Source organism: Mercenaria mercenaria, chromosome 15, assembly GCF_021730395.1.
Source record: "Mercenaria mercenaria strain notata chromosome 15, MADL_Memer_1, whole genome shotgun sequence".
Lineage (NCBI taxonomy): Eukaryota > Metazoa > Mollusca > Bivalvia > Venerida > Veneridae > Mercenaria > Mercenaria mercenaria.
Window position 1 is genome coordinate 47,452,583 of NC_069375.1, and position 12,370 is coordinate 47,464,952.

General features: G+C 34.9%; 2 protein-coding genes across 2 annotated transcripts in view; one reads left to right on the top strand and one right to left on the bottom strand.

The window, feature by feature from the left end:
• Nucleotides 1-1,950: 1,950 nt before the first annotated feature.
• On the bottom strand, nt 1,951-3,364 carry LOC123552412 (arylalkylamine N-acetyltransferase 1-like). The gene is made up of 2 exons (XM_045342069.2): nt 3,207-3,364; nt 1,951-2,961 (listed from the first exon to the last, which is right to left on the bottom strand). The coding sequence occupies exons 1-2, from the start codon at nt 3,237-3,239 to the stop codon at nt 2,302-2,304; spliced, it is 693 nt and encodes a 230-aa protein (XP_045198004.2). The 5' UTR covers nt 3,240-3,364; the 3' UTR covers nt 1,951-2,301.
• Nucleotides 2,968-12,370, top strand: part of LOC123552391 (sulfotransferase 1B1-like) — a 57,940-nt gene continuing 48,537 nt past the window's right edge. Inside the window, exon 1 of the mRNA XM_045342057.2 lies at nt 2,968-3,117. The gene's annotated coding sequence lies outside the window, so the exon portion shown is untranslated. The remainder of the gene's footprint in view (nt 3,118-12,370) is intronic.

Sequence of the window (12,370 nt, forward strand, 5' to 3'; positions counted from 1 at the left end):
TTGAAATTTGTTCTAAAACCAACTTTGCGGTACATGTTTTATATTTTGTGTTACACAGGTCATGGGATTTTTCTGACTGTTAAAACGGACATACTCGGTAAAGTTTACGGAAGACATCTTTCCTCGAAAGCTCTTTATAGGTTTTACGATGTAATACGAAAGAAAAGTGGAATATACAGTTAAACTCTGAAATTATCCTCCAAATTTCAAATAACATTTGTTCTTCTTCAAGGGGACATTATAAAGAAATTCAAGAGCCCTCATTTGAGTTCCAGAAAATATGCTTTTTTATTACATTTGTTCTTTTTATTCAATAGACTCCATTACTAAAGTTTCAAAATGAGTTAATATTTCTTTTTTTTCAAGTAGTTTTTTGAAATATAAGAGGGATAAATATCCAGTGATTTAAAGTGAAAAATAGCACATGTACCTTTCATTGCCAGAATGAAACTATAAAATTAGTAAACTTTGACTGAAACCACGGGAGTACAAAATCTGTCATTCTTGCTCGTGGCTACGTCACTCGTGAATGCTTACTAGATGACAACTACATACATACATACATAAGTACATATACTTTACTCAACATAAAATTGCATACAATAGTCAAACAGTATAATTTGTGTAAAGCATAACACATGAAAGTAGTTTCAATCAATTAACTGAGAAGATTCAGTAGATTAAATCCTATAACACTATTATATCATAATTCCCGACAATAAAAGGGTATGAAGAGAACTTGATCATAAATTATACTTACCATGTTTTTGCCACAACACAACTAAGTGCAAGGTAAGTACTAATAACTTTTGGTTATAACACAAAACAGATTTCAGAGTTTATTTCCCTTGCATTGTTTAAGTTAAACTAATTTGCGTATATAATAGATATTATTTGACCTCTGGCATTGAGTTTCGCATTGAGACGTGAATGAACTTTTAGCATATGTGAATACTACGACAAATTTAAGTCGAAATTCAACAATATATAAATGAAATAAGTGGTTTGCCATTACATATTTACATCGGTATCGAAAACACATTGTTTCGTGTCTCATCCTCTTAACTAAATGACATAGAATCTATAATAAGAAATTAGGAATTACATTGATGAGTTAAAGCATCCGCAAATAGATTTACGCTAAAGCAGTAGACGTATATAAAGACTAGTTCCTTGACAGAAATGTTCAAAAGTCCAAATGTTCCGATCTTACACTGAAACAAATAATTAACACCCCTGCAAATGGTGTAAGGAAAGTTTGTTCTGCTTAAGCAAAGAGCTATATTGTTTTAATGATATGTAAAAAAGACAATATTAGCGGTCCATGCATTTCACTGAAAGGCTGCTTACAATCATGTTTTGGGTTTTATTACAAGTCATAGAATCTACTTATTTATAAACTCCGTTAAGTTACAGTGGAAACTGAAACGTCAATATTTTTCCATATTGACGTTCAAATTTCATATCGGGTGCGTGACGTCATTTGTAACGTCAGTTTCATGCATTTCTTCGCATTTAAAAGCTCTTTATTGACGCTATTTTAATTTTACTCAGGCTAAGGAACAAATTTATATCATAAATATTATAATTATAAGTGTAGTATGTGTATGTAATAAAAAGATTATTAGATTTGCATCGAGAAATATGCACTAAGTCTCGATTTTTTGCGGAATAATATTGCTCTCCTAAAGTCGCGCAATATTTCCACTGCAGAACTCGTGCATATTTCTCGATACAAAACTAATAACCTATAAATATTACTGGATTAATTCAGGAAACGTTTGACGTTCCAACGTTGTAAAACTTGACAATGATCAGTAAATTTCATGGACGCAGGTCACTGGCAGACTGAACACCAAAGATGTGTTGCAGTATAATTAAAAGTCATCTGTTTCCTTTTACGTTATATTAGTACAAACAATAATTAAGGATCTGACTTAAAAATCAATTAAAGAACAAAAGTTAGTTTATTTTTAAAAGTTTATTTTCTTAATTGAGCGTACAAAATAAACTTGATTAAAATCAATAAGAAAATTTAAATCAACAAATATCTGTAGCAACAATGCGTCAATATATCAACATTTAATATGACTAAAAACCTAAACATGTCTTACTTTCACTGTTTTTGCTATGTTAGTTTACTTTTCCAATTCCTTACACCCCTTTTATGGTAAAGGGACACAATATTATACATTTGTGCACCAAAGCAAATATTGACATTTGTTAAATTTTTATGCAGAATAAATAAACAATAAAACGGGTTTATTTTTAGCACATCGATCAACTAAATCATCGTCAAAACTATTTTAAACATTTTCCATATACTTTGAGCGACTTATGCTCCCCCGTGCTATCAAAAACAACTTTTCCATCAACTTTATAATCTTCAAATTGGAACTCTGCTAGCATTTCAAAACCGCATTTTTCAAATATCTTCTTAGAATAGTTAGACGAGGCTGATCCTTTAATATAGCATGGCTTTTGTAGGTTGCACAGAAATTTCACACCCGTTTCCACCAGAAGTGTTCCAAGACCATGTCTCCTATATTTTGGCATCACACCAAGGCCAAAAAATTCAAACATTTCCGAAATGCTATATTTCGCAAAGAAATTAAAGTTTTCTGACGAATATTCAAAGAAGTCTACGATTTTTCTAACTTTTTCATCTTTGATTTCGTCAATGTTGAAGTGATCCGACTGCTTTGTGACACGTATCACGCGCATACCCATTATGTCTCCATTATTCTCATTAACGACCATAAGCGACATTCTATATCTTAATGCAGATAGCCAGAGGTCTTCCACATCCGAACTCCATGACATTTCTAATGACTTTTCTAGTGGTTCGTCGGTCAAGAAACATTCTTTGAGTGCCTTAAACATATCTGGGAAACATTCCTCCGAAATCAGTTCGAGTTTAGCGTCTGGAAAACGAAATTCTTCCTGAGTTTTCTTTAATGCCTGAAGATATAGACGTAATTACGTGTAAGACGTTATAAGATATGTTGTTTACCAACAAATACAATCATGGAAAAACATATTTATAAACAGGTCTATCTTCCAATTAAAAAATCAATTCAGGGATTTACCGACTTCGTGCGAGCATGTTTCATACAGGTAAGCTTAAATTGTTATATTTATTAGGTTACATTGAATTCGTATAAACATCATACCGGTAATGAATTTATAACTTTTTCGTAGCCTACCTGTAGAATTTGCTGATCCGAAATATTTTCCATGCTGCCCTAATTGTATTTTAAGAAATTTTCACTACAGTCAACTAGGCAGTTTATCAAACTCGTTTTACACTTGTTATTTTGTTGCAAAACTGATATTGCATTATTTGTCCTACTTAACATACAATTTTGTAATCTTGCAACGCTCGCTTTATATAAGGTTTCGCATAGTGTGAGTGTTATCTCGTCGCTTTTTATCCCTTGTTATTATTGCTGCAGTATTTTTTTTTCGTCCGATACATGAACGTGTCGCCGTTTAAATATTCGATACTCGATATTTGATCGTGTCGTCGTTTTGATGTTCGGTATTTGATCGTATCGCAGTTTTGATGTTTGATATATGATTGTGACGACGTTTTGATGTTTGATATAGGATCGTGTCGCCGTTTTGATGTTCGGTATTTGATCGTGCCGACGTTTTGATGTTCTATATATGATCGTGTCGGTGTTTTGACGTTCGGTATTTGATCGTGTCGACGTTTTGACGTTTGATATAATGATTGTGTCGACGTTTTGATTAAGAAATAATATATCTTATACAGGGATTTTTCGTTGAATAAATCATTGTTTGTAGTTCAGTTGCGAAGGAATTATATCTCGAGGGCGCACCTCGAGTGATATAATAATACGCATCTGAACGACAAACAATGATTTATTCAAGAGCAAATCACTTAATGATCATGAGATATATTATTTGGATTCTAACACGTTACCAAGGATTTTTAAGTACATCCGTGACGACATTCATTAAAAACTTGCCCGTTTTCAATCGGTTTCTTTTCCAGCGCGCCGCTATGCCGTTTGACGCCATGACGTAATAATTGTGACGTAAGAACAGTGATTTGCTGTATATAATTCACTGTTTTCTACCTTCTTTGTTAAATAGGAAAATGAATCGGATCATGTTAGAATGTTCGATATATGATTGTGGTGCCGTTTTGATGTTCGGTATTTGATCGTGTCGTCCTTTGGATGTTTGATATATGATTGTGTCAAAGTTTTGATGTTCGATATATGACCGTGTCGCCGTTCTGATGTTTGGTATTTGAGGATGTTGCAGTTTTGATATTCGATACATGATCGTGTTGACGTTTTGATGGTCGATAATTGATCGTGTCGACGTTTTGACGTTCAGTATTTGATCGTGTCGCACTCGTGATCGTTCGGTATTATTTTTCTGACTATCTACGATATCCGTATATTGTCGGTGTGGTAAAGTCAACGATGTATCGATACAGAGTTTTAGGATATCGATTTAATTAAAAATAAATGCATACAATTCAAAAGAAAATGCAAATAGTCACAGCAATGATAAAACGTGAGACGTTTATAAACTATGATTCTAATAGTATTTATGTCATATTCGATATAAGAAAGGTCAATGTTTACAAGTATTAAGTGCCTTTTTGCTATTTCATTTGACTGTCAATGTACTTCAACATCTAGAAATTACCAACAATATGTTGTTAAAGATATTAATACTGGTTCAGGAGGCAATTGGGGATCTCAGAAGGTTTCGCGTGATCCGTGCAACAACAAAAAGTCTCATCACTTTGACACAGACCAAATTAAAGATGAAATCTTAGCAACTTTTTAATGCAGTAATTGCCGACTAACTCACCTTTGACTAATCGATATATAGTTAATGGGTGTTGGTTTTATTTTCGGGTCCTGACTGTCTATTGATTTTCATAACCATTTGTTTCAAACAAACTTCCAGATTTTTGTGTGGTGTAACATATTCATACTGCTTTACGTACATTTTAATAAATATACATGTACTATGATTTAGTATTTAAACTTTACACAATACCGTTCATACTCACACACATGTTTATTTATTATCTTTTCAGTTATCATGAAAATCGTCGTTATTTATTTTACCTCATTATGAATCTTTCATAATTGATTGGATTGTACATGTTCAATTCAAAATAATTCTACATTAATGTCATTTCTATACTGTAATCTTATGAATGAAAGCTGACAAAAATAATCAATTGTTTATACATCAAGCTTATATCCGTTTTATCGGACGCCAATTACTACGGTGCCCCTAAAGTGACATGTTACGCACTTTTTTTCCACTTAGGTAATGTGAGACTTTTTTTATTTCGTTTAAACGAAATCATTTCGTTTAAACGAATTAGTTATTTCGTTTAAACGAAATAGTTATTAGCTAATAGCTAACTAACTTTTTCTGCATTCCAATTTTAAGAAATAAGATTTAGTAGTTTTTTTCTGTATATCAGACAAAAACAACTACTCTTATCAAAACATTCAGCTTTTAATAGAAATTCATGTGTTTTTCCTCTCCATGCCATTGTTTACATATGCGCTTATTTAGGGTGTACAGGATAGCGTTGGTCCTTTTTTCCATTATTAATTTAAAATCCACATCTAAACAAACTTCCGAAGAGGTTTTTACTATAAATAAGAATAATGATGTATTCTTTTTTCAAAAACATTCAGCTTTTTAAACTTCTATCAAATAGTATTCATTCACTGATGTTTTTTACATACATACTGATTTAGTCAGTAAAGGATAGCTTCGATTTTTATTTGATGACACATGAAAAATAACACGAAAAGCAAACATTTGAAATGTATGTTAGAATGTTTGTCTGCATGCCAGTAAAAGAATGATATGAACATTTATACAATAATTCAGGTCTAAATACAAAATTTATCAACCTATCCTCTATACCCTAAAATCCGCTATCTCCTAAAGCACTGTACCATAATTTTATTTAATTAAATTTCTTACTTTCCTAAGATCTTAAGAATTACTGAATTGCTGAATTGATATACCAAAGAAGAATAAAAAGAACCTCTCTGGATATACGTATGATACTTAACCATTTTAAAGTAAAAAACCCGTATTATTATAAATTGTAATCAACCATTTAAAAAAACACAACTTATATATGTATTTTTGTGACTTAAAAAACAATATCAATTCTAAAATTTATTTATCAAGTTTATTTGTAATTTGTGACTTGAAAAACTTTTACAAAATAACCTGTTTAATACTATGATTCAAAAAATTACATATTAAAAATTAACGCTGTTTTGGTAAAAATGACTTGTTTTATTTCTTATCGAAAGTATCTTCTTTTGCATAGTTTGTAACTCAAGTGGCATGTCATTTAAGCTCGTTTAACTCTTGAAATTGAAATAAACATCCAGGTGACAAAACGCGGGGGCAATAAATATCGACTTCGTAATACCGGTCACCCGTCACCAATACCATATAGCTGTTGTCTCCCCTGATATCGATTTTCTGTCATATTGGTCATGAGGCCAGTTCTTCCTGATGGACGCAAGTAATTTGAAACATGACTATATATCTTCTGTTACTGTTGATTTAAAGTTGTTGTGTCCTGGAATGTATTGTATTTTTTTCTAAAACCAACGTTGCAGTACATGTTTTATATTTTGTGTAACACAGGTCATGGGATTATTTTTTGAATGTTAAAACGGACATACTCGGTAACGTTTACGGAAGACATCTTTCCTCGAAAGCTTTGTGAGAAGAAATCTTTATAGTTTTTACGATATAATACGAAAGAAAAGTGGAATACACTCTTTAATTATCCTCCAAATTTCAAATAACATTTGTTCTTCTTCGGGGGTACGTTATAAAGAAATTCAAGAGCCCTCATTTGAGTTCCAGAAAATATGCTTTTTTATTAAATAAATTTTGTTCTTTTTATTCAACAGACTCCAGTGCTAAAAGTTTCAAAATGAGTTAATATTTCTTTCTTCTTTTTTTCAAGAAATTTTTCAAATATAAGAGTGATAAATAGACAGTGATTTTAAAGTGAAAAAATAGCACATGTACCTTTCATTTCCAGAACGAAACTATAGAATTAGTAAACTTTAACTGAAACCACAGGAGTACAAAATCTCTCATTTTTGCTCGTGGCTACGTCACTCGTGAATGCTTACTAGATGACAAATACATACATACATACATACATACATATACTTTATTTAACATAACATTGCATACATGGAATTTATAGTCAAACAGTACAATTTGTGTGGATTAAATCCTATAACACTATTATATCATAATTCCCGACAATAAAAGGGTAGTTAGGGAACTTGATTATAAATTATACTTACCATGTTTTTGCCACAACACAGCTAAGTGCAAGGTAAGTACTAGTAACATTTGGTTATACTACAGAACAGATTTCAGTTTATTCCCCTTGCATTGTTTAAGTTAAACTAATTTGCGAATTAGTCTGGGAGGCAAGGCGAGTAAATTTCAAATCAAAGCGCTCAAAGCGCTGATTGTGGCTGCTTATCAATGTGTAAAATATTGGAAAGAAAGTGACAACTAACAATTCTTAATATAAACCAAAAGAACTTATTTTGCAAAATATTCAGCCTTTGTTTCAAAATTAATCATTTTTCACTGCCAGTCATTGTTTACATACACTCTGATTCAGTCTTTAACGAATAGTTTTGATCCGTTTTTATTATTCATGACGAAAACTACAACATAAATTACATCGACGGTGTTTTTACTATCAATTCATAATATAAGCTTTTTTCCAAATCATTCAGCTTTTAAGATTTCTTTCTTTAGAAAACTTTTGGACAGTGCCTGCCATAAATTATATACACACTGATTTAGTACTTATCGGATAGCTGAGAGATGTTTGTGAAACAAAAACACCACAAGCATACACCACAAATGTATCTCAGAATGTCAGTTCTGCAGCCAGTGTATTTTAGAAGTACATTATTATCGCTCCATCTCTAATATTAAAAAATCCGCTATACATAACAGCAGGCTTCGCAAAAATGCTTGACATTCAGTCAGACAAACTCACAACTTAGTCAGACTGAGAAAAAAACGAAAACTATGTACCTGGCGAAACAAAACCGTTTTAATTTTGATACATATATTTGTATCAACCCAGACATATTTTTCTAGAAAATTTGAGCCGCATCTGAACATAGTGCGTTTGCAACCAGCATATATCCAGACCAGACTGCGCGGATGCCAGTTTTCTCATGGTGCGACTCAAATGAATTTAGCTGAAGTGATCAGAATCTGTCTGAAAACAATTTGAATGTTTCAATATTTCTAGTAATGAGAAAACGTAACGGAGGCAGGGATTTTTCTCTAAACATTCTTAATTAGTTGTCGTCGGAGTCAGGACGCACTATGTGTCTTGTGAAAATCCTTACATTTAGGTGTTTACAGCTAAACATGCTAATTAGGCAGAGGTAACATTCTTTCTCTGGGATACTCTCTCTCTCTCTCTTCTTTCTCTCCTTCTCCCTAGATTCAACGATTTAGACAAACCTATAAGTTAAATGAGGTTTGGCCAGCTCCAACCTACCACATACTTTTTTTTATGGCCCATTGTTTTCTTCTTCTTCTCGCCGTCTACACCGCCACCCCTGATCCAGCAATGAAGATTGCCGTCCCTATCAGGTCCTCGACCTTTGTTTGTTTGTTTGTTTTGGGTTTAACGCCGTTTTTCAACAGTATTTCAGTCATGTAACGGCGGGCAGTTAACCTAACCAGTGTTCCTGGATTCTGTACCAGTACAAACCTGTTCTCCGCAAGTAACTGCCAACTTCTCCACATGAATCAGAGGTGGAGGACTAATGATTTCAGACACAATGTCGTTTATAAAATAGACACGGAGAACATATGCCCCGCCCGAGGATCGAACTCACGACCCCGCGATCCGTAGACCAACGCTCTTACCTACTGAGCTAAGCGGGCGGGCTTCCTCGACCCTGCCGTGCACTTTGATCATCGTCATTGGGGTGCTGTTTGGCCACACACTTTTCATTTGATTCTCCAGACGTGAACATCACTGCAGAATGTGCTCAGCAGTTTGCTGTTCAAGGCCACAGGGGCACAACGGAGAAGGAGAGCTTTATGCACATGTCGGCAATTAACATGTTATGTCCTGTGCGAAGCATAAAAATGATGACTTATTCCCATCTGTCTAGTAGGTGGTAGTCATCCTGGATTGGTATTGGTTTTATCAATGCTTTTAAGGTTGTCACCAGCTCCTCGTGAGTGCTAGTTATCTGTAGCTCTAAGTTTAGCAAATCTGCTTGCACTCTCATTTCCAGGCATATCACAGTGTGTAGGTATCCATTGTAGGGACACAACTCTTGTTTTGCATAGGCTGAAAATTGCCCTGTAGATGGATGGTTGTTTTGGAATCTGCCAGTGCTTGGAGAACTGAAAGAGCATCCGTGAAGATGAACACGTCAGGGCACATCTCTAGAGACTCCTCAATGAGTGTAATAGCCTGTTTGATGGCCTCAGTCTCTGCTTTAAAGTTGGTACAGTGCCTCTCGGATGGAATACTATTTGTCTCTGATCTTATCAAGGTGTGCAGTATAAAGATACCATCTCCTCCGACTTTTATTGCAGCTGAGCTGAGCCATCTGTGTACGCCTGTGTCCATGTCTCTGACGGGTATGTGAATCGTGGCCTGTGTTAAGGATAGCTTGGTTGTTTCATTTGAAGTACCAGGGAGTTGTATGTATATTCAGGTTGGACTTGTTTCCACGTTTTTGGTAAATATTGAACAGTGAAAAGAGTAGTTGGTTGTACAAGATACTCTGCAAAGGTTTAGTTGAGCTTCCTGGCTTCGTGTACAAAGCTGTCTCTTTTTAGACGATTTCAGTTAGCCCTTCGAGTTTGGCTTTCATGGGATGATCTAGGAGATTCTGGTATTTGCTGGTTTGTACTAGGGTTTGGACTATCTCTCTTGCAAAGTGGAGGAACGGCAGTACCATCTTCCGTGGCCTTAATGGGTGTTGATTTAAGTGCTCCGATGTTGATTCTGAGAGCGTGATTTTGCACTTTGTCTAGCCTCTGCTGATTTATCTTGGCCGCTGCCATCCAAACTGAGGAGCCATACACTAGGATGGGTATGATGGTCCTAAGGAATACTGTCTTGAGTATGTTTTCGTGTGCTCCCCAGTTTGTACCAACAAGTTTACTTAGGACGGAAAGCTCTTTTTGTGCCCTGCTTTCTTCATTGGTTAGATGTGCCTTTCATGTTAGGCGCCTGACAAACGTTACACCTAGATATATTGCCTCCTCCACTTTTGCAAGTGGGGTGTCTCAAACCCTAATATTGCCAGCGACTATCTGCTTGTTACAGTGAAAACAGGCTTGCAGGAATTTTCAGTGTTGACTTGAATACACCATTCTTCAACCCAGGCTATGAGCCTGTCTGTGACTTCTCTTATCCTGCTTTTGGCAGTTGTTGCATATTCTTCTGAGCACCACAGCACCAGATCATCCGCGTAGAGGGCAGTTGTGACTCCTCTTGGAAGTTCAGCCACCAGATCGTTGATGAAGAGAAGAAAGAGAGTAGGAGAGAGTATTCCTCCATGGGGAACTCCATGTCTCTGCAGAAACTTCTGACTTGGGATAAACTATTACCACAAATTATTTGAAATTTAGGACATCTCAGATATTTTTGTTATTAAGATAATCTTACAGAGCTGCCATAGGAAACGTTTTTCTCATGACAAACAGGCACGAATTAATGGCGTTAAGTGATGTGTCAAATCCTTGAAAAGACTGGCATTTATTAGTAACTTTAGATAGCTTCTTTTAATCAGCGGGGTTATTCGGTTCACTTAAAAGCCATTAGCTTTGCCCGGTAAAAGCGTTATCAAATTATACAGCAGTTAGGCCAAGCATCAAGTGTTCCCTTTTTTGTCACGAGAAAAACATTCCTGTTACAAGACATCATCTTTGGGGGGTTCTTAACAAAATTAATGCAGTTCTGATGCAAAATTTCATTCATGACACTACAGATCGTACGGTTTCAGAAAAGATAGACAGCACTTTTACAACGAATTTAACATGCTAGTACATACATTGTACTCATATCGCGCTAGCGATTCATGTTAAATTTGCTGATCCTATTCTGCCGTTCATTTCGCATGAACAATAAAAAAAATCATTTCTTATATATACATATTTTCCTTTCACTTGTAAACAAGATTTTATTTTAAGATGCACACATTTTGTTGTATCTAACATTAAAAGTCCCGGCAATTCTGTTCACCAGCAGCATTGACCTAAATTTCGCGCCTTTCATTTTGCTGTTCATGCGAAATGAACGTCTTAATTTCCTATGGAAAAGAATAGGGCGAATGTAAATTTTGCATTAAACGAATACCATGCACGTGCTCTGCCACATAATTTTGTTAGCAAATGTTCACTGTATGTGTTACAAATTTTTATGTTAAGAGTGCTTAAATTACCTTCCCTTGCCAACTGATGTAGACCCTGATCATCTGAATAAAACAATAGCACCGACTTGCGGGTGACCTAAACGCAAAACTTAACCATGTCCAAAAGGGTTCTATAATTCTTGCAAAGAGCAGGATGGAGTTATTTTTCTTGCTGTACATGGTCAGCTTTTGGTGAACAAGTGTTGCAAGTTTTCAAAGCAATAGATTTGATAGTTTAGGAGAAAAGTTGACCTAAACATAAAACTTAACCAAGAAATCTGACATTTGCTAAGTCAAAAAGGAACCCTAATTAAAAAAGCTGATGGAGTTATGTTTCTTGCTGTACAGAGTCAGCTATTGATGGTGAACAGTGTTCCAACTTTTAAAGCAATAGCTTTGATAGGTTAGGAGAAAATCTAACCTAAACACAGAACTTAACCAGACAACGCCGACGACAACGCCGGGGCCGACGCCGTTCAGGTGATGACAATAACCCATCATTTTTTTCGCAAAAACTCAGATGAGCTAATGGTGCCAGCTGATTAGTTTACGCTGTTCAGTTCTCAAACAATAAAACCTTGCCTGCTGACATAGGAGGGAACAGTGTAGACTTTGATCTGCCAGCAAGGTTGGGTGCTATTTCGCATTAAAAATAGAGTGGGTGCGGTATGTTTGAAATGCAGTTATATAGGAACCTTAGACCCTACAACTAGCAAAGAGGATCACTGGAATGGCACATACTTAAAACTGCACAGTATTCTTGTCTTGGTAATAGTAATAGAAAGTGTGTATGTGTTTGTTTATGATTGTATGATAACTGAGGTGGAAATTGTATATGAAAAGGTTGGATAAAATCATCTGAATGATTAAAACAAAGCCACCTTTGA